Consider the following 21,208-nt stretch of genomic DNA (forward strand, 5'->3'; position numbering starts at 1 on the left):
AAAAGTCTGTACCAGCTTCCTCTTGATTTCCAGGCTTCCTGCACTCAAAGACTTGGTAGTGTCTTTAAATTACCAGTATAGGTCTCTGCGAATAAGAGTGATTTTGTGGTGTGAATGTGACTTGCTAGTCACGGCTGTGTAGAGCTGGGAGAAAACCAGCCAGCTGCATGGCACATAGCCGCACATGGAAACCGTCTGGAGGCTTGGACTGGGTATGTCCTGGAAGGGACTCTGCTGCCACAGCTGATTGTTAGCATTCACTGTGTTACAGCAGAAAAGTGCATTCTTCTGACATGAAGAAATGTGTGAGAGACTGTTCATTTGGTTACTTTCTGTATGCTGCTTCTACCACGATTTCAAACCACTGCAAGTTCTGTACAATGGCTTTGAAGCCTTTGGACTGCCGTGCAGACTAGAGCTTTAAGTGTAACACAACTCACTACCCTCTAGGAAGAAATTGCAAACATGAGAACAGGAGAAACAAAAAGACTTGAGCCAACTTGCTCTACAACACTAAAACAGTTCCTGCCATCAGTTCATGTTTCTTTGGCCATTAATGTTCTTGAATTGTTTGTTAAAAAGTGCGTAGACCTAAAACTTGATATGGCTGTTGCACAGTGTTCCAGATTTAGGTAACCTCACAATTAGAGTAAGTTCATATCAATATTCGTGCTCACTGACAATACTGCTTGGCTTGCTCTATAACCCTTCCTTGGCTCTGGTTTCAAGATCTCTCACTGGGTGAAGATAATCTTTAGATTTCAACTTCTATAGTTTACACTTCCAAAGTAACTTGAACTTATTCACACATCACAAGAATAAATGATATGTGTGGGCTGTGCCAGTGGTGTGCTTTCTCTCTCCAAAACGATTCGGGGATCGTTGGGGTTATGGTTTGGGGGTTTTTTTGTCAAATTTTAGAGCAGTCAGGGTCACCTTTCACCTTTTTTTTTTATATATAACATGCTTCAACCCGTAGACTAATTACTTGAAAGAAATCTAAGCAATAGATGCCAGGCAGAAGTGCTTTGTTCTCCCACTTTTGTTGTTCTTGAAAATAAAGGTGGTAAGCAGTGTAAATCTCCATTACAATATTCAGCAGCTGCTGCTCTGCCTGTTGTCAAAGAAATAGTGCAGATTTAGTTGCAGCATGCCGGTAATCCTCGGGCCTGACATGTGGCAAACTGTTCTGAAATGATGGTGGCAGTATGTTACCAATTCAAAGGAAGCTTAAAGCCCTTATGCCCCACTGTTGCACCACCCCCGCAATACACTAAAATGATAAACCAGCAGAAGGCATGTAATTACTGCAGTTGTTAGAGGGAATTCATCCTCTTATAATCGGATGTCTCGAAAAAGAACATCAGACCAGAAAATTTCCTCCAAGATTGGGATCTTCTTATACGATTAAAGATGTTCCACCTGGCTTGCATTTGAGCGAAGAACAATTGTCTCCTACAGGATGCAAACCTGATTAGAAATGTAGTAATCTGAACAGTACGTTACAAACAGATGTTACTCAACATTTTGTATCATTTTTTTTCATAAATAAATATCTGAACAGTCTCTGCAGCAGTTTAGGTTGAGAAGATGGCGTGAAATCAACATGACAGAACACTTCATTTTTTAAATCTGTTGGGCCAGAGCACTAAATGGTCATTAACCAGGGAATTTTCCCTTTTGGGATGTTATATTTCTATTCGCAGTGCTCTTTGTATTTATTTCTTTTGCTACGAAACAGTGTGTAGAAAAAATATTCCTGTCATGGGTTTAGATCTGATAGCTCTCCGGGGGGTATTTCTGGTTTTTTTGGTTTGGTTTTAACACCAACCTATTGCAATTTTGTTCTTACTGAGGCTGAAACAAGGACCCTGCTTGGAGCAGGTGGCTCTGTTTGGTTACAGCATCTTGACACAGACTGAAGAGTAAAGCAAAATGCTTGCACTTCCCTCAAAGATACCAGTGTGGGGAGCAGTGAGCTCGTCACTCTTGAAACACCTTGGAAATAAAAGTACGTTCTTCAAAACTGTGTAGCAGGAGCAGTGGCTGCTCCCAGTGTCATCTGATGTTTGCCACTTGCTTTCCTGTTGAAGTTGTGCACGTAGGGTAACACCTCCTGGGTCTGAAATTTGAATAATATTGAGCTGTTACTGTAGCTTGTGAGTTTCTCTCTCTGAAAAATTCATAGCCTTTTTGACAGTTTTGGATCTGCAAAATACAGGAACATAAATTTCCTGCTGTGATCACGAAGTAATATTCGTAACTCTGGCAAGGAGATGTTGGGTAAGGAGGAAGCTCAGGGCTAAAGAGCTAGAAATTCAGAAGCCCTGTTCAGAAATCACTTGGAGTGAAATGAGGGGTTTGAAGCTGAGGAGCTAATAGGCAGTTAATTGCCTGGTGCTGTGATGATGTGACAGCTAGAAAAATAAATCCATCTTTGAGTGGCCTGAGAACAGAGATATTTCAGTGAACGTTTTTCTGCATGCAGGGATGGACAATTACAAAATACACCGGCTCAGGCTTTTTCCTGTGTGCTGCTTTGTTCTTGCCATGGTTCAGAAAGGGTGTTGCGTGCTAGATTCAGCCCCATTGCCCTTAGAACAAGAGGTGGCAAAACTGACTAATGCCAAGAGAGATTGTTTTGTGGAAAATTCATTTTTTGTAAAAATGAATAAGTACTTCAAATCTTTAATACTCTTGCTAGCTGTTCAGATACCTTCCATGCCTCTGCCTCTGTCAATGAGTAATGTGCTCAGCGTTTCCTTTAAGAGTGGTTCAGAGCTCCAGGTGCGTGAGCAAAACGTGCCTTCATGCATCACGGGCAGGCAGTCTGTGTTTGCTGTAGAACACAGACCTCTTGCGAGTGGGATTGCTCGGTGAATTGGGCCTGAATTGAGAAAGGAGATTTAGGATGCTAATAGAGATTCCTTAAAAACTAGGTTGTCTAGGTGACTGATTCCCAGAAATCAATTGCTGCGTATTGTCAGCAGGAATAGTGGTTACAGGTGGGTCTGTTAAGAGACGCTGGAAGGGCTGGTGTTGGGAAACCGCTCCAAGTGTTTTGCTGTGTATTGTCAAGCTCGGTTTGATGTGTGTTCTGGCCAGAGAGGTCTGCTGCCGAGAGCTAAGCATCGTGTGGCTGCAATCACTTGTTGAGCAAGTCAGCGGCTGTTGGTAGAGGTTGTCTTGTCGGTGTCCTCTGCGGTTTGTTTTCTGGTGAGTGTCACTGTGGCAGCAGTTAACAAATAATATTTAAACCTTTGGGGAAGTCAGGTATGTTAGATACACTGGGGTTCAGGTTTTGTCTTTAAACAAAAAAAGCTTTATAAATTGTTTTCTGCATATGGACATTATGTGCTAAGATGTAATCATTCCTTGGCAGTGTAAACTCATGAAAGATTGGGGGGTTTTGTTGTGTAAGTGGTGTTAACATCTAACTCAGAAATATTTCCTTGTTCTTCTCCTTTTAAATCTAATTGCATTTATGTTAACATAAGTGTTTCAGTAAATATTGGAAACAGCAGGATTTGGAAGATAGACAGTTATGGAGTGCAATGTGAAGGCTGTACCTTTGGGAAATCTAAAGCAAGCAGCCAAATAATCCAGATTCTAATTCAGTGGGTAAAGCAAATATGTAGTATTTAAAATTACAGTAGATAAGAAGCAATCTGACACCAGAAGGAAAGAAGAAACAGCTCAAAGCCCTAATCACCTGATGTTTTTAGTCATTCTGGTTGTCTTGTTTTTAAATCCATACATAAAATACATTGCTGCAGAATTTTCATTGTTATTTTAAGTGTAATTACAGGAAAGCAAAATGGCTACTGCCCAAGGAAATCTGCTATTAATTCCTTTTAAAAAAGGAAGAAACTGTTCTTGTTAAAATTAATATTCCGGTCTAAACTGGAGTATAGATGGAAAAAAATCTGACTTGGCCTGGAGGTTGCATACTGGTTTCTCTGTGAAAGAAGAAACTACTGAGAAAATATTTTGTGTTTTGTAAGAGCAAGAGAGTTACGAGCTAGATTCTGGCTGATGATTTTTTTCAGAGCAAAAACTGGTGCATACATCCATCCCCAGCTTGTTCAATCCTGTAAACGCGTTGAATCCCTTGAATGTCAGGGGTTGTTTAACAAAACCGTAAATGGAAGGTGTTATTAATTTTGGTGAGGGGAGAGGGTCAGCAATCTAGCTGCTTTAAAGGGACCAACCCCTGTCCCAGGTTTGTGTCAGGTACTAGAGATGTAGGAAAGTGGTACCCGGTGCTCAGGCTGTGCTGCATGTGTTGCACAGGATCTCGCTAGTGAAGGTGGGTGCCCAAAGGTTCGTAGCCAGGTGGAAGTGAACTCAGTGTGGCCGTTAGGCAAGTGTAACCTGGCCGTCAGTCCAGGTCCTTGCAGGCGAAGTGTAAACGCAGTGGGTTTTGCTGTTATTCCGGTCCCCATCTGAAGGTTGTAATACAGCCTCACTGTGAAGTCTTGCACGTGAATTTGCGGTAGTTGCTCTATGTCTGCTCAGAGGTGGATTATCCTTGCTGTGACTAGCCTTACGTGTCCGATTCTACTGTCTTAAAGCAGCATCGCTGCTGTGCAGTCTGCGTCGTAGAGAAAAGAAGTCTCAAGAGCAAACGTGCTTTCCCCAGCTGGGACCATGTGTTTTGCTTTTCCTCCTACTCATTCCTTTCAAACAGCAATCTGACAGTCAGTTGCACTCCTGAAAGCATCTCTGCGCAGCAGCAGGGCTCCGGCATAGGGAGAAACTTGTTTTGCAGAAGTCTGAGTGCCTCAGCAATGGCACTACGCAGGCTTACCTGGTCTGCGTGCTCTTGTCGTCCACTTCGGTTATGGTTGCAAAGCTTTTCCTGCTCCCAGCATTTCTAAGCAAGCCACCCCAGTGAATTGTTCTCTTAGCTCTAGTCGTCAGAAGGTGTCGGAGCAGAAGGAATACACAAATTTCCTTCCCATAGAGAAACTGAGCTGACAGATCCTAGTTAGAAACAAACAAGAAAACACTTCTCTCAAACTTAAGTTAAAGCAGTAGCTTTTTTTGCCTGAGTTGCTATACTGGGAAGTTAGAAGGGGCTGAATGTGGAGCTTCAGCGTCACTAGAGAAAAAGACGTTGTCCAAGCATAGGCAAGCGTTGCTTTCAGAAACAACAAAGAAGTAACAGCTCTGCTGAGTTGCCATCCGGTGTGTGCTTTGTTGGCCTTAGTCATGGGGAAGGCCCTGATGGAGAGAGGCTGTTTCTGCTGAAACGAGGGGAGAGCCCTGGGGGAGACCTTCAAATGCCCAATGGCAGTGACAGTCGAGCTTAATTCTCAGTGGGGTTTATGAGTCCAAATTATGGTTTGGGCCCTGCCAGACGGGAGGGAGGGAGGATTTCAAACCAAGACGCTGTTGGAAAGCACCCTTGTCCCTGTGTCTCTGTTCCCATATGGTTATGTTAGCCGATTGCCTCACAAGCTCCCTGTAGGCACTGTTGTCTCTTTCCCTTTGGATGCCTCAAAATGCACCAGTGAGGCAACCCCCCCCGCCCCCAAACCTGTATCCGTGTTGTGGCTGCTGCCAGGCTCCAAGTTCCACTTCTTCAGCTCATGTAAAGAGTAGGTGCCCTCGAGGACAGAGATCGTCACCTCACGTCATCTTCCTGCAGCTTGGACGGGAACTCATTTATTCTCTCTTGCCCGGTCCCTGATTTTTATAGACCTTAGAGGTACCCAGTTATCTTGGAGATACTGTGTGGGAATATCTCGTGCTATGAAAGCTTGGGAGAGGAAAGACTGGGGACTAACAGGGTGTCATGCACTCATTTCTCTTTTGAAACTACACCAAGTATTGCGGGATTGCCACCCATATCTGACTGTATGGTAAAAGCCTTAGAACAGTGGGTCAGTCTTGGAGAACCTCTTCGAAAGGCGCCTTAAGGGATGTGTTTGTCAACAAGGTGCTTTTCCTTTCTGGTGTACAGAAGCATCACAGCAGACGGGTTGGTAGGCAGGAGAGCGGGCCCTGAGGTCTGTTTTTGCTGTAAAGTGGCACCCGAGATCTGAAGCAAATTAATCTGACATTACTAGATACTTTTCTTTTGCCTATGCCAACTGTTGTCATGACTAGAGCAATGAGTTTGTCAGAGCAGACTATCAAAGCAGAAGCACTTCCAGAAATAGGTAGTCTACTTTTTATTAAAAAATAATTAAAAAAAAAATAAAATCTTTTAAGTTCATGTTTCCCTGGAGAGGAGCGACTGCATAATGAGAGTGTTTGAAAAGCTGGCTGTAGAGATCACCTGTGTCCGTTGGCCCTTCCTCCATGCCCCCAAAATACTAGTACTGTATTTCGAGACATCTTGTGCTTGAGGAGTAAAGCTAGATGGTCTGACTGAATTTCCTAAGCGTTGTTTGAAATATTAGGTCTGATTGTAGCTCATTTCCCTTACTAAGTACAGAATGTATGTTTGCATCAACTCTTGGTATGTGTCACTATGGCATGTGTGGGGTAAGTGTTGACTTCAAGCATGTATCTCAAGTTTTGTTTTGCATTTTTCTTCGGACCTACAGGTTCCCCTGGAAAACGAGCGGATAACTCAGCCAGCAATCAAGGAAATAATTTAGGGACCCCAACCAAGGCTGGAAGACTGAGCCATGCTTTTAGGGATCCCCGGCCAGGGAGGAAGACTGCAGAGGGCCAAGTGACAAAAGGTGGAGATGAGTCAGAGAGTGATTTTGAATCTGATCCTCCGTCTCCCAAGAGCAGTGAGGAAGAAGAAGAGCAGGAAGATGAAGAAGTCTTGCAAGGGGAGAATGGAGACTTCAATGATGACAATGATACGGAACCAGAGAATTTAGGCCACCGACCTCTCCTCATGGACTCTGAGGAAGAGGTGGAGGAAGAGGAGGAAGAGAAGCAAAGTTCTGACTCCGATTCTGATCGTACCAAGCAAAAATCCGTAGAAGGGCTCCTGAGCAGTAGATTCAGAGATGGTGTGGGCAGCGGTGAAATCAAAGAACCTAGTTCAATGCATACATCCTTCTCTGAGGTGCCAAGTACTGTAATCAAGGTGAACCCTGGCCAAGAAGTTGATGTGTTTGGGGCAGTGCCCTTTTTTACTCTACAGCCTCAGGCAAGTGAGAAGATGGACAAAGATGTCTCTTCACAGACGGCTTTTCCCAGCCTGAGCCAAGAGCAGGATGACTTTGACGTTTTCACAAAAGCCCCCTTTAGCAAAAAGGTGTCTCAGCAAGATGGCCAGGTAGCAGGAACTGAGTCTCTGCTCTCTCCCGCCTCTCCACGGAGCGTCGATATTTTTGGCTGCACCCCGTTTCAGCCTTCCCTTCTCCCCAAGACCGGTGGGAGTAAAGAGGACCTGTTTGGGCTGGTTCCTTTTGAAGAGATCACAGGCAGTCAGCAGCAGCAGAAGGTGAAGCAGCAGCGTAACCTGCAGAAACTTTCTTCCCGCCAGAGGCGCATGAAACAGGAGGTCTCGAAGAACAATGGTAAGCGCCACCACGGCACCCCAACCACCACAAAGAAGGCATTGAAACCGAGCTACCGCACCCCTGAGCGAGCCCGCAGGCACAAGAAAGCAGGCCGCAGGGACTCGCAGAGCAGCAACGAGTTCCTGACTATCTCGGACTCCAAAGAGAACATAAGCGTCGCGCTGACTGACAGCAAAGATCGAAGCAACTCTCTGCAGACAGATGACAGTCTGCTGGACCCATTTGGAGCCAAACCCTTCCACCCGCCGGACTTGATGCGGCATCCCCAGCATCAAGGGTTTGGTGACAGCCGCGGGGATCACAGCACGGTGGTGGTGGCTGGTAGACCTAGGCAGAGCTCCTTGCACGGAGCCATTCATGGTGGTGACGGGCTGAAAACAGATGACTTTGGTGCAGTACCCTTCACAGAACTGGTTGTTCAGAGCGCACAGGGCCAGCAGCAACAGGCGCTAGAGTTAGATCCCTTTGGAGCAGCTCCGTTTCCTTCCAAACAGTAAATGCTTCCAATGGGTTCCCCCCTCCACCTCTCCGAGTTACTTAATAGAGGTTGTAATTAGTGGAGTAACTTCTCTGGTTGAATTGACAGGGACCTGGGTTGTACTGTACAGTTTGTTCAAGTTCAAGAAGGCATGGCCAGCTTGCACGCTGAAATTGAGAATGATGGCAGATTTTTATGGGTGTTTTTTGGAGAGAAGTAGAAAAAACAAACCAGGAGCATTGCTTTGTTATGGCAGATGGCTCCCAGAATGAAAAGAGAAATCAGATTTGAGTTATTATCTGTCACTGACTTTGGGCCCTGCAACATACTGTTGTTCTGCACTTTTGCGTTGCCTTTTCAGCCCTCTGTGATGTGCTGAGATGGAGGGAGGGGGACGGGCAGAGACGTTTTCCATACGTACAGGTAGGCAGTGGAACTGCGGTGGTTCTTCATGTCTTGGTTGCGGAAGACTTGAGAACCAAAATGTACTAATACCTGGATTGATCTGCTGGAAATAGTCAAGTCTTTGCTTCCTAGGTGAAAACTACCTTTATTAATCATAAAAACAAAGAAGCTAAGTCCTCAAGGGGCTGTGGCCCAGAATTCCAGAGCACAGCTGTGGCTTGGGACCTGGTAGACATCTATGCAGCTGCAGAGATGAAAGGTGGATTTTTTTGTGTGTGTGTGCCTAAACGTTCAATTACTTATTTTTTTTTTTTTTTTACAGTAAGTGCCATTAATGTAAAGTAGCAAACTGGAAGGTGAGAGTTAAAACTAAAGATAAAGAATGTAATGGTTTGTAAGATGAAAAGCCTGAATGTAGGAGAGTAAACCAGCAGGGATGCAGCCAGTGTTTGCAGCACTTTGAAGACTACTCAGTATGCTGGGAAGAGAGGCTGGTTTACACCAGGAAATCGTTTGGCACATATGGAGTATTTCAGATGACTCCTACAGTTGACTGTGAGATGCAGCCGTCAGATTTAGTTGATTATAGATTGGGATTTGTGTCTGCAAATACCTTTCCTTGTCCTCTTGGATTTTATTGCAGGGAAAACGTGTGTTCTTTCAAACCTGTTGTTTTTTAAAACAATAATAATTTTATGAAATTACTGTAACCTATTGTTCTTCTAAGTTCTGATGAATCTATTATTGTACTTTAGTGTATTTGATAAGAAAGTTTTGCTAAATGCACTGAGCTTTGAAGAAACTTCTCTGAACCCGGATTTGTTCTGGAACAGGAGCAGTAAGCAGCAGGTAGCCTGCAGGTGCTCATGGCTCCTGTGCCAGTAATCTGCATTTCACACCACGAAGCCTTACGGGCAGGACTCCTGTCCCGCTGCACAGTACCTCTGAGACAGTAGGTGCCCGAGACGTGGCGAAGAGCTTGGGAGCGTGCGGTGCCAGTAGGTGATGGGAAGGTGATGTGAACAGACTGGTGAGGACAAGATTTCATTCCCGTGCTGTAGAAGTACGTGCTGTGTGTAGGCGGGACGGCTTCTCTGCTGCCTTGCCACTTGTGCCAAGCCATGTACCCCATCTGCAGAGCAAGCACGGCTCAGGACGGCCCGTTTGCTCTGCTCGTTTTCCATGGCGGTTCAAAAGAGGGAGTGGAAGGAGGCAGCTCCTCTGCTTGTCTCAGCTTTCTGTCCTGCTCTGCTGAATGCTTATGAGTAGATAATTGGATGTTTATATATGGGGGACGGAAGCGTTGGTGGTGTTGTGTGTGTGTGTCCCCTTTCCCAGGAGGTAAAGTGAAATACTTTTTTTCCCAGGTCTCCTGCTGGTTATACAGTTGTCCTGATACCTGTGAAGGTGGGGCATGGATCCCTCACAGCATTTCTTGAAAACACCACGTTAAAAGCAAGTCACTTGCCTCCTTTGGGGGTTGGTTTGGTAGAGCGCTCCCTCAGATATATGTGAAATTGCTTTCCCTAGCCCTGGAATTTGCAAGTAGCTCCTACGTATCTGTACGCCTTCATTCCCTTTACCTTCCTCGTTTTCATTTTTCTCAGAGGGTGAGAGTGGAATAGTACAGCTGTGCATGGTTAAGGATACCTTTTTCAGGCTTAGAAATGAAGCTCTTAGGAGGTTAGAAGTAGAAATGTTTCAACTCTGTTTGCACAGGAGTTTCCTGGGCTTTATTACCACTGTTCTCACCTGGTTTCTTGTGCCAAAGGCTGTAAGAAGCACACACCAAGTTTTGTAGCATTTTCCGATCCTCAGGTTAACTGGGGTGGTTTGGGGCTTTTTTGCACCTCGCGGCGTGCTTATGAGCTGCCTTGCTCCAGTTTCCTGCTGACCTGTTAATCACTTGCCTAAGGAGCTGTTGGAACAGAATGGTAGGACACATGGGGCAGGTGGGTAGAAACCGAGACTAAAACAACAGGCAGCTGCCCCATGGCCTTAAACACGGCTAGTCCTTGCCGAAACCACGCAGCTGCTGCTTTCCCCGGTGGAAAAGCAACTTTGGGGGTTGCTTGGCCATTTGGAGCCAGAGGAGAGGGTTCACAACGTGCGTGGGACTGGGGCTTGGCTTGGCTGCCCGAGAGGAGAGGGAAAAGGCTGTGCATCCCAGGCTTGGCCTGAGCCTAAATATTGAGGTAAATGAAGAGTAAAAGGGAGTCTGTTTGGTTTTTGTCCGCTGACCCCGAGCCTTCAGGCTGAGGAGCGCTACAGGCTTCCCTTGTGTGGCAGGCGCGTTGGGTTTTGGGCAGAGGGTCTGTAAGCAGTTATATCACAGTGCAGGGGAGCTGAAGTGAGGTTGTACACAAACTGAGAGACAAGAGGAATGCGAACCGTAAACCCAGGTTACTCTAGAACTGGCGTAGTGCCTCTGGCTGCACATGAGTTATGGCTGATGATGTTTGCTTTCTACCTGCCTTAATGGACCTTATTCCTTCTGTTCTAGTTATGGCAGGTTAACAGGGCATAAACGTAACTTCTCTTTCTAGAGCTACAGTCATTTTACCCTTTTCAGTAGCTGAGAGGAGATCAGTATGCCTCGCTAAGATGACTTGGCGGGGTATGTATCGTTTATACACAACTACTCCCAACTTTGGGTTTCATTTCAGCCAAGATCCACTATTCAGCAGAGGCGAAATGTGGTACCGTTGGGGAACATGATACCCTTTTGCCTGTATTTGATGTGTGTGTGTGCTCATGTGCGTGCTTGCTGCGGAGCGTATCGTGACCTTACCTGAAATGCGGGAAAGACTTTGCTGCACTAGATGTGTGCCATGCTGTTTGCCAGGACGCTAATGGCACGGTAAGGAGCTGACTCTTCCCTTCCAACCGTAAACATAGATTGATTTTTACAGCTTTTCTTTCAGCACGTTGAGTGGCTGAACCACAGGCCTTTTAGGACCAGCTGCTTGAGAGATTCTTGAGAAGGTGCTAAGAAGCCCTTAGTGGTTGCAGTCGTTGAAGAAAAATAAGATAGTCATGTTTCTCTGCAGACTCTCAGACAGCCTTGAGGTGCATGCAGTTGCTTTGGCTGACCCGCGTAACGTGGGACCCGTGAACACCAGCTGTGGAGGACATAACTTTTAATCATTCTGGGTGTCCCAGTTAGTAAAACCAAGTACTGTGAAAATAAGTTGATATATTTGCTACTGTGAGAATAAGAGTTTATCTGGAGTTTTTTATACTATATCGTGTATTTTTATATATGAAAAGTATATATAAAAGATACACATGCTCGCACACATCATGTATCTCTTGGAGTTGCTGTGTCTTGGGTAACATAGCAGCCACAATCGTTTTCGTGTGACTTGAGGGAGTGAGTATGAGTGAAGGCTGCAAAAGAAAAAACATGCGGAGGGTGGCTGCTGTGTTACTTTGCTGTAGTGGTTATTTCACAAGGAAAATCAAGGCAGTTGTGTGTATAGCTAAATTTGTGACTAAGCATCACCTAATTAAAGAGCATAAAAACTATTTTAAATTTGCTGGCATTCAGCTTTTAAGTGCACTTTCCTGAACTACACTTCCATTTCTTGTTAGACTTCAAATTTCTAAAGCTTTTTTGTGTACCACTAAACAGAGAACTTTAACTTTTTTTGTGAAACTGATGTATGTCATAAAATACTTGCAGTTGTTAAATAAACAAACGTGATAACAGTGACTTTGCAGGTCTCCTTAAACCGCATTATTAAGTACTCACATTTAGGTTTTCATTTACTCACTAGAAGCGAAGCGGCTCCTGCCGCTTGCTTTTTGTGGCTGTAGGCTCCTGTCACACTTAAAAAATGTTTTACAATACTTGTATTTGCTGCCCAGTCATCATTCTGTGCCCAACTTGTTAAAACCTATTGATGCTGCACTATTTTTAATTCCTCCTTTTAGTACTCATCCAAGCCTTCCTGCAGAAGGGCATGGAGAGGATCCGTTATGACTCCTAGGTGGTAGTATCTGAAGCTTGCACCCTTTTCTATAGCCAGAGCGTTGCATGCAGCACCCAACGCTACCACCCCAGACTTAGTTCTGCACCTCATCTTCTAGATGTGATTTTATCGTGATTTGACCCCTTCTAGCAGTTGTTTACCAGAGCAGTTTTTTTGAATGCTGCTTATACTGATTTCCCTCTTCTGTAACCTGAAGAAAGAATGAAAACTGTCATAAAAAGATGGGAGTGGCAGCGGGACTCGGTTACTAAAGAGTAGCTCGTGTCCTGGCTGTTCTGTCTTCTGCCGACTGCCTGTTCCAGTCTAACTTGGTTACAAGCAAATCCACAGGAAAAGTGTCAAACTGGAGGCTTCAGCTTGAACAAAATTGAACAATTGCAGCTGTTAAATTCTTGCTTGAAACAGGTTTTTCATGGGCAACGAGGCCTTTCAGTCTGCATGCTGCCTGCAGGGTAAAGGCCTGGCAGAGTGCAAGAGGGCTGGCAGCAGTCCTGAGGGTTACGGCTAACAACTGTTGGGCGAGTGCTGGCCGTGCGCTGCGTGATAGGAGGAGCACGGGTGCTTGTACAGGAGGGTACCGAGTCACCCCTGCCATGGTGCAGCTGCCGGCTGCGTGTGTGGGCAGGACGTGCCTGCGGCCGGAGCGGTTCTGCCCCTGCCCTCTCTGATGGAGGGCTGCTCCGTTTTCAGCCCCTGTAGTTACAAAAGCCGTTAAAAGGGGATGGCTACGTTTTTCTGTTTTGTTTTCGCAGCGTTAACTGCTAACGCTTGATTGCTCATCACAGGCTGTGGTGGGCAGCTGAACTACTTCCGTTAGAGCGAAAGCGCTTTTACCAAGTTGAGGAAGGGAAGGGGTCTGTTGTGGCAGTAGAAGCAGACGTGGGATTTTCCTTTTCCTTACCACACAGCACTGGCCACAGCTCTTCAGCTGCGACCGAGGCCCTGCTTGGAAACTGCCTAAAGGCAGCGGGTGGCAAAGCTGAGTTCAGCAGCAGGTTCAGCTGGAGATGCTTCTCCAAAAACACACACAGAACACTAAATACCGCTAGTGAACATCCTACATGCAATACGAGAATAGTGCAGTTCCAGCCCCTACCCTGCCCATCGGTGCTGGGCCATGATCACACACAAGACCATCTTCCTGTATATTTAAAGTGCAGGGGAAGAGTTGAGCAATTCGCCTGTGTCACTTCACCTTGTGAGACTCAAGAATGATGTTACTCCAAGTAAACATCCAATGAACTGAAATTTATTTACAGGTTCAGTATGTACAGAAAAAGACCATGATGCAGCTTCATAAATTTTGTTGGGGTAATAAAAATGTACAGCTGTGCAGTCAGTTCCCCTACTCAGTGAAAATTGCTGGAATAGTTCAGAGCTTACATAAAAAAAAAATACATTAGCAAACTATCAAGGCAGTATGCTTTCAATACACAAACACACATTCTTCAAATATTATTCACATAACACTGGACACAGGATTTCATACTTGCAGGTTCCTTGTCAGGCTTCAGTAGTAGTAATAGTAATTAGTGCACTTGAAACTTACTTGGCTGTCAAGTTTAAAAAAAAAAAAAATTTAAAAAAATCAGTGTTTGCACTGAAAGGCTCCAAGGTCTGGGAGTTGAATCTTAAAGGCAAAGTCAGCTCTTGCCACTACTTCTTTCTGGACTTGAAAAAAACCACCTCAAAACAACCCACTGGACAGAGAGTTCACATCCCTCCCCAGCCTGCCAGCAGGTAAGCTAGGATCCTGCCTTCTCCATCCCCGATGTGTGTTCAGGAACTGCCCAACAGTCAGTTCCCATCGACATTCCGTGTGGCCTGGGCACAGCCCTGATGAGAAGGGCTGAGGGAGTCGGGCTAAAGCAGCCGGGGGAGGAGGCAGCTTTGGGGGGACCAAAGGAGGGCACTGCAAGAAGCCAGCCCCCACCCCCTCAGGGTAAGCTAAATCCCATCATGAGAAAACCCTCCCCGAGAGGAAAGAGGCAATGGCGTAGCACGGGCAGGGCCAGCAGTTCATTAAGGGGCTCTCATGTTCCCCAGCTTTCAGCGAGGCTGCCTGAGGCTGCCCGACCTGTGGCTGGGCTGTGCCTTGGCCTCGGGTGCAAGACAACTGGTTTCAGATCTTAGAAGGCCCCTGTCAGTGTGCACTAAGCTGCCTGTTGTCAGATGATCACAAAACATGAGAGAAGATGCTGGGACTACCGTAGGCCACGCTGCAGGTACCAAGGGGAGTCATAGTGAGGTCAGCTCGGGCAGTTTATAATCCCAGAACAGAACGTTTCTGCTGGCAGTCGAAGCAGAGAGTTGGGGTTTTTCCTGCTTTCTAACATGAGCCATGCCAATGCAGTCACATACTTCCACAGCTCTGGTCCCAAACTTGAACCGCTTGGGTTAAGTCGTAACAGCATCTCACGGCACGCAAAGCAGTCTCCAAGTGGCTAATGCTGACTAACGCTTGAGTGTGTGAAGCAGCAGCATTTGCTGCCACTGCTCAACTGAACTGCTAACGCACACGGAGCTGCTATACAGAAGCCACTTAAAAATGTTGATTCTAACCAAAGATGCAAAGAATAATCCTGTTTAAAAAACTGGCACCTGCTGAGCTTAATCATACTGAGCTATAGAGATCTAATAACCTGCACATTCCACGTCTCCCTAGTGCTGAGTTTGCAGGGGGCGGTTTCACGACAGATTCTAAAACCCAAGGCACCCTCTTTAAAGTGGGAAGCTGATGGCAGCAAGTCACGTTCAGTAACAACAGCATCACCTGTTACAGGCCAAAGTTCAGTGGCTTCACTCCCCGGCAGGTTCACTGCTTGCAGTATGTTTCTTTGTCCTTGTTAAATGTAACTTTAAAAAATTCTTAGCAACTCCACTGATCGCAAGATAGTAATGAACATGAACACCCAGGCTTAGTGCTACTCCCAAAATATTTTAGAGCACTAACTCCAAACCACCAAAGGGGTCTAGAGACCGTACTGGGGGAGGCAGTTTTTAAGATCTGAAATGAAGACGTAGCTACAGTGGATGACATGTGATCTTATCTTCCAGAAAAAGGAAAAGAGCTTGTCCAGAAAAGTACAAGAGCCCACTCTGAATTCCATTTTATACATTACTGTACCGATGCTGAAGCATAAGCACGTCATTCAGACAAAGACTGAAGGACGCAACTCACTGTCCTGCTGCAATTTAGATGCAAGACCAGGTCCTATGTTTCCATGGTTTTACACACGGTGTCTGGAGCAGTTTCTTAGTTATGCACTTGAACACCACTTGAAAACCTGGTATACAGGCCTGTTAGCTCAGCAAGGGTAATACTTCTGTAGTTCGTGTCTACCAGTCGAAAAAATACTGCTGTGATCGGAGTGCCAAGTTTTACAGACCCGCTCCAGGAAGACCTGTTTTGATTGCAGAACAGCAAACGAAAGTTGGATCCTGGGCAATGCTGTTGGTTTTTTCCAAAACTACTAACAATAATACTGTCCCAGCAAGCGGGTAACATTCCAGAAGTCAGCAAAGGAACTGCCTCAGTGCTTAACTTCATAGCTCAGCTCACAAGCTCAGGTCTAGACCCTCAAAGTCAGAAATTTCACTGCAGTGCCTCTGAAATACAACGGGGAAACGAGTTTCGTTACTTACTCAGCATATGAAATTATCAGCTCTTACCTGATTTCCAAAAAAATCCAGATCTATGCTCAGTAGGCTGAAAACCTCACAAAAGCCTGAGGAAAAGGCTACTTGGGAACAAACCCCTATGGCAGCTTGAGGCTATTAAATGGTGAAACGGAGCTGAAGGGGATCTGGCAGACCTCTGTCCAGCCTGCTCTAAAACTCTGCTCAAGGGTACTGCAGCCTGGCGCAGCCTCCTGCGACTCTGCAGCAGGCATAAGTAGAGTGCCCGGCCCCCAGCACTTGTATTTACAGCAGGTATGACACCCATCAATGTTTTCTTTGGGGAAGCTAATTAGGGTGGTGAGTCAAACTTGCGACAAGTTAAAACCAGGATTACTTAACCCCCTTCTTGTTAGAATTTCCTATTCCCACCAGCATGAGAACTGCTATACCTTCACTCATAAGTCGACGCTATACTCAGGGCAGGGCTTGCTGTGCCGATATTGCATGATGTACACTGTGGACTGATGCCACCAGTACAGCATCACCACCGCAAGGACATGCCATACTTGGTGACTTGAGCCGAGGTAGTTCAACTGTCCTGTGGGGAAGACAGAGGGCAAGCGGTTAAGTGGTTAAGTTTGGCACCAACTAACTCGCGCAATGCAATTAGCAATCAGTCTCCTCCAAAGCTCAACTATGCCCTCCACTTGCTGGGAGGCAGTTCGAGTTCTTTATTGAACTCCATCAGAAGTTCTCTGCCTTCTTGTGATGCAAAGTTTTGCTCTACTTTAGAATACTTTGCGTGGAACATGGTCAACCTGTTCTCTCACAGGAAGTTCAGGACTCACAGCAAGGACTGTGACACTACAGGAACCTCAACTGCAGAAAAACCACCCAGAAGAGAATGTCCTACCTGGGAAGTATCTTTCTGGAACTTTGGAAATATAGAAGAGAAAAGCTACAGCAGCGATGAAGTACATGACAACTACACGCGGAGCAAACTCCTGCAAAAGAAAAGGAAGCTCTCCTATTCTGTTAGAAGGTTAAAATAGAAAAGAAAAAAAAAAGTCCCTAAAGATAAAAAAGGCATGACAAAACAGAACCTTACTTCACTGCCTACATTATCTGTGGACGAAATCCAACAGGGAAGCAAATGCCAAAGTTGGCGAAAATCTGAATGGGAAAAAACCTTGTTTTATCATGACCTCTCTGTGTCAGCACACGAGCTACTTCAGTGTTTCTGTGCAGCCTGCAGCAGGCATGGAATCTGTCACTAACAGGACACCTTCCCATACACTGGGGTCACGCAGCATGGCCAGCGTTAAGTGCAACTTGAGTGCAGAATCTCATTTCCTGGTGGGGACAGCAGTTGCTAGAAGCCAAGGCCAAGGAGTACCACTGTACATTATCAAACCACCCATTCACGAGTTGCTCTTTGTCTTCCTTAACAAAGTTTTGTTACCAGAAGTGGAGCTTTCTTCTGTAGCATGGAAACAAAACGTTTACCATAGGTACCGTTCTGCTGTACCAAGACAAGCCAAATGGGGGAAGATGTAGGGGAACAACTGCTTTTATCTGATTTTTAGAAGGCCAGTGCTAAGTGCTCTGTCTAAAGACTACACATAGTCATAAATGGTGCTCTTCCACATTGCACAGCAGCTCTGGACTGGGCTAAACCATCCCCCAGCACGCCCAGTCTAAGAATGTGCACAGTTACTGCTCACTATGAAAAGGAAATGTTTCGTTCAGCACAAGTAGGTCCCTGGGTAACTGCAATGATTTCTGGGGTTTTCATATCAGGGCATACTTTACTGTCTTCATCTGTACTGTGCTGCTTGGTTTGTAGAGCAGAATTCTAAGTGGTAAAACAAGAACAGGAAAATAGTTCAGTAACTTCACAGTGATGTTAAATGAGGGTTGCGTAAGAGTCAGAGGGCTGAGTAGGCAAACGCTGATTTTTGCTGCCAACCCAGGGAACAGAAGAGGAAGCAAATCATCATCTCATCAGTGTCTTCTGGTTCCCTCTCTCCTCTTGAGCTGTGGGGGCGAACAGCTCAGAGCACTCCTGCATCCTGACAGACTGCTTCCCACGCAGGAGCCGACTCTTTGCTCCCATCCCTTGCCCTGGGGTGAGCTGGGGTGTGGCCCACCTACACGGGCTGCTCTGTCCCACAGGCAGACACGCTCAGTCGCTCAGTCGCGCTTGGGCCCTGTTTTCCTCCTCACAGTGCAGTTTTACATCAGTAAAGCAGGTTTAATCTACTGAATCTGTTTACTGCTGCTCAATAAATTGCTAAGTGTTTGCATTTGTATTGTACTGTCTGCAGGAATTCTGTGCTTAAAGAAATGTTAATTCCTGCTGCTTCCCCCTCATTTCCCCAAGGGTAAGAGGGCTGAAGAAAGAAAGCAAGTGAAAAGCAAAAGGGAATCTTATTTCCTTCATTTTTTCTTGTACCTGTACAATAGATGCACCAATGCCGCCGTTGAGCCACACCCAGTGGATGGTGGGAATGATTCCATATCCAGACACTGAGCAAAAGATGATGGAGCGCAGCCTGTGCCACTGTTGCGTGAGGTAACTGGGATGAATCTGAGCAAAAAATACTGCCAAGATCATTGCCAGCACAGTGATTAAATACACCTGACGCCAGTACTGGGAAAAAAAGAAACAAAAGCAAGTCGGTGGGGTTTCTCATCACGTGCAAAAGTAAACGCTGGGTAGGAAGCCGACGTGACTAAATGTGGTGATATATCAAATCTCCCATCACTGCTGCGAGCACAAACGATGGGCTTGGAATGAATCACCTGACGGCGAGGGGCAGGGACTCTATTGCTGGGGCACACCTGGTAGAACACCATTTATTCCAAGCAGTGCCTTCACCAAAACATTGTAAATACACCTCTGCCCAGGAGACAGTCAACTACCTGATCGCTGCGCCCATCGCCAGCACAGATGTAACCGAGGCCTTTGAAGGGGACTAATTTTACTTGTCCTCTATTAGATGAAGAGAAAGTAAGTTTGTTTCTGCCTCATATAAGCTACCTAGTGGGAAATGACATTTGAATTACTTGGGATGGGAACACATGCCATAATCGGTCTCATGCATTTGACAAAGACAGGACCTGTAAAGTTTGCCCTGCCTCCATATAAATTTAAATATTTCCTTGAGGCTTGTGTGACCGACAGCTGGAAAGGGAAACCTCAGCTTGCTTATCACTTCAACAAGTGAAGTTCAGCTGGCGTCAGAAGGAACTCGTTTCAGTTTCCATCTCTGTCTCCCCACTAAGGTTCTCTCTAGACACCCTACGATGAACCCCCTTCCTACGACAACAGAGCGACGGGAACTAAACGTTACATCAACAAGTGCTTCAAACTTACGTTATTGCAATAAAACGCATAAAACACGCCCGACACATAGCAGCCCAGGATACCAATGGAAATTCCTGCATAATCTAATGCCATCCATCGTCGGCTGGTCTTCTCTGAGCGGTGACAACAGAAAAGATGATATCCTACCGAGCAAAGCATGCAGACCTACACAAATGTGCAAACAAGGAGGCATTAATTCCTTCACAATTAACAGGGACTATAGCAAGCTTAAACTCCGAAGTGCACGTGATTGACCTGTTAGATGTTTTGCAGCACAACTTGGCACAGGCAGTTATGATTCCTGCCAGTAATCAACAGAAACTAACGTAAGCTTCCGTGGCAGCTGGAAGAGGGAACAGAAAACTTTGCAAGATGTGACAGCCTCACACTGCACAGCTAAGAAAACTGGGCTGCTGAGGCCTGGACTGTGGGGCCAAGTGAGGAGCCAGCAGGTCAGGGAGCAGGGCCATGTCTGCATGGGTATGGTGAGACGGTGGATTCTGCTTGGCCACACTACCACAAGCAGAAACCAAAGCCCAAATCTGCCCTGACTGCCTGGCACTCAGGCAACACGCAAGAAATTTAACTCCTACGCACAGGCCACTTATTTGCTCCTAAGCTAGCATCAAATTTTTTCCCTAAGAAACGTTTGTGTTTCTCTGCAGCCCTCAAGAGTAGGGAAAATCACCACAGCAGTGCTTTCCAAGCCAGCAAGGGAGTTTTCCCCGCTTCTAGCTATGCAAAGCATCCTGCACTCTCCAGGGCGTACGAACAGCACGCTTCAGCTCTCCGAACTTTTTTTAGGGAGAGCATACTTCACAGCGGTGAAATGATGACACACTTGAAGGCTTGAAGGCTGCGTTGAGAACAGGCTTCATCTGACAGAGAAGCTCTTGTTTGGAGGAGGTAAAACGTTAGAAGACGAGCCCTGCTCCCATTCCCGACCAGCACCAGGCCATGGCTGACTTCCATGCTCTGCTGGGTGACCCTTTCCAGCAGCTGCAACGCAACTGAAAGCAAGGCAATTTAAAACATGTAAAACATGCTTTCCCCGCCCTGCCCGTACCCCCGCTTGCCCTGCTGTCGCCCTACTCGCAGGACCCGGGCGGGCTTCCGCGCCCCCGCCCCGGGCGAGCCCCCCGCCGCGCCTGGGTCCGGCCCCGACCTGGAAGCAGAAGAGGCAGACGGCGCAGATGACGAAGTCCTCCCGGGAGGCGCCGGCGGCCGGCAGCACGGCCGTCAGGTCGTAGATGCCCAGCGTGAAGAAGAGGACGAAGCCGAGCAAGTGGCTCCAGATGTTGACGGTCTCGTTGGAGAGGATGAAGAGGCTGCGGGGAGACACGACGGGGGGGAGGGGGGTGAGCCTGGGATCGTCCCGCCGGGGCGGGGCGGCGGGGGCTGCCCTCACCTCTTGAGGCAGAGGCGGGAGGGCAGGTAGGCCCGGTAGCCGTCGGTGATGTAGGGGTTGTCCTTCAGGAAGAGGGGGATCTGCTCGTAGGTGTAGAGGCGGATGCCGCGGGGCACCAGCACCGGCCAGTACTGGTAGCTCCCCAGCTCGATGTAGTGCGCGCTCCGCAGCAGCTTCTGGTGCATCCTGCCCGCCCCGCCGCCGCCGCATCGGACCGGGCCGGGCCGTCACGGCCCCGCTGCCGCCCGGGGCCCGGCCCTCAGGGGGAGCCGGCGCGTCGCGGGCCGATGGCGTCACAGCGCGGCCGCTCCTCCCGCTGCGCCTGCGCCCTGTCGGGTGGGGCGCGGGGCGGGCTGCGGGCGCGCGGGGGCGCTCTTCACCCGCCGCGCGGGCGGCGGCTGGCCGGGCTCCCCCTCAGGCGGGAAGGCGGTGCCG

At 47.0% G+C, this 21,208-nt stretch overlaps 2 protein-coding genes across 3 annotated transcripts in view; one reads left to right on the forward strand and one right to left on the reverse strand.

Annotated features, from left to right (window-relative positions):
• The window catches only part of BMP2K (BMP2 inducible kinase), a 60,538-nt gene extending 52,545 nt beyond the window's left edge, over nucleotides 1–7,993 (forward strand). For both annotated transcript variants that reach the window (XM_086463752.1, XM_086463753.1), the window contains exon 16: nucleotides 6,558–7,993. In XM_086463752.1, the coding sequence (XP_086319878.1) occupies nucleotides 6,558–7,993 (1,436 nt within the window). The remainder of the gene's footprint in view (nucleotides 1–6,557) is intronic.
• A 5,608-nt stretch (nucleotides 7,994–13,601) lies between these two features.
• PAQR3 (progestin and adipoQ receptor family member 3) lies at nucleotides 13,602–20,958 on the reverse strand. The gene is made up of 7 exons (XM_086464153.1): nucleotides 20,774–20,958; nucleotides 20,531–20,693; nucleotides 19,375–19,530; nucleotides 18,451–18,648; nucleotides 16,909–16,999; nucleotides 16,445–16,593; nucleotides 13,602–15,983 (listed from the first exon to the last, which is right to left on the reverse strand). The coding sequence occupies exons 1-6, from the start codon at nucleotides 20,956–20,958 to the stop codon at nucleotides 16,451–16,453; spliced, it is 936 nt and encodes a 311-aa protein (XP_086320279.1). The 3' UTR covers nucleotides 13,602–15,983; nucleotides 16,445–16,450.
• Between the last annotated feature and the right edge of the window lie 250 nt (nucleotides 20,959–21,208).

This window comes from Leptosomus discolor, chromosome 4 (genome assembly GCF_034619465.1).
Source record: "Leptosomus discolor isolate bLepDis1 chromosome 4, bLepDis1.hap2, whole genome shotgun sequence".
Lineage (NCBI taxonomy): Eukaryota > Metazoa > Chordata > Aves > Leptosomiformes > Leptosomidae > Leptosomus > Leptosomus discolor.

Coding starts and splice junctions, on each gene's coding strand:
- PAQR3 (XM_086464153.1), bottom strand. CDS start 20,958: ATGCACCAGAAGCTGCTGCGGAGCGCGCACTACATCGAGCTGGGGAGC. Junction 20,694..20,773: donor TCCCGCCTCTGCCTCAAGAG/GTGAGGGCAGCC, acceptor GTCTCCCCGCAG/CCTCTTCATCCTCTCCAACG. Junction 17,000..18,450: donor TTGGTGCATCTATTGTACAG/GTACAAGAAAAA, acceptor TTTCTTTTGCAG/GAGTTTGCTCCGCGTGTAGT.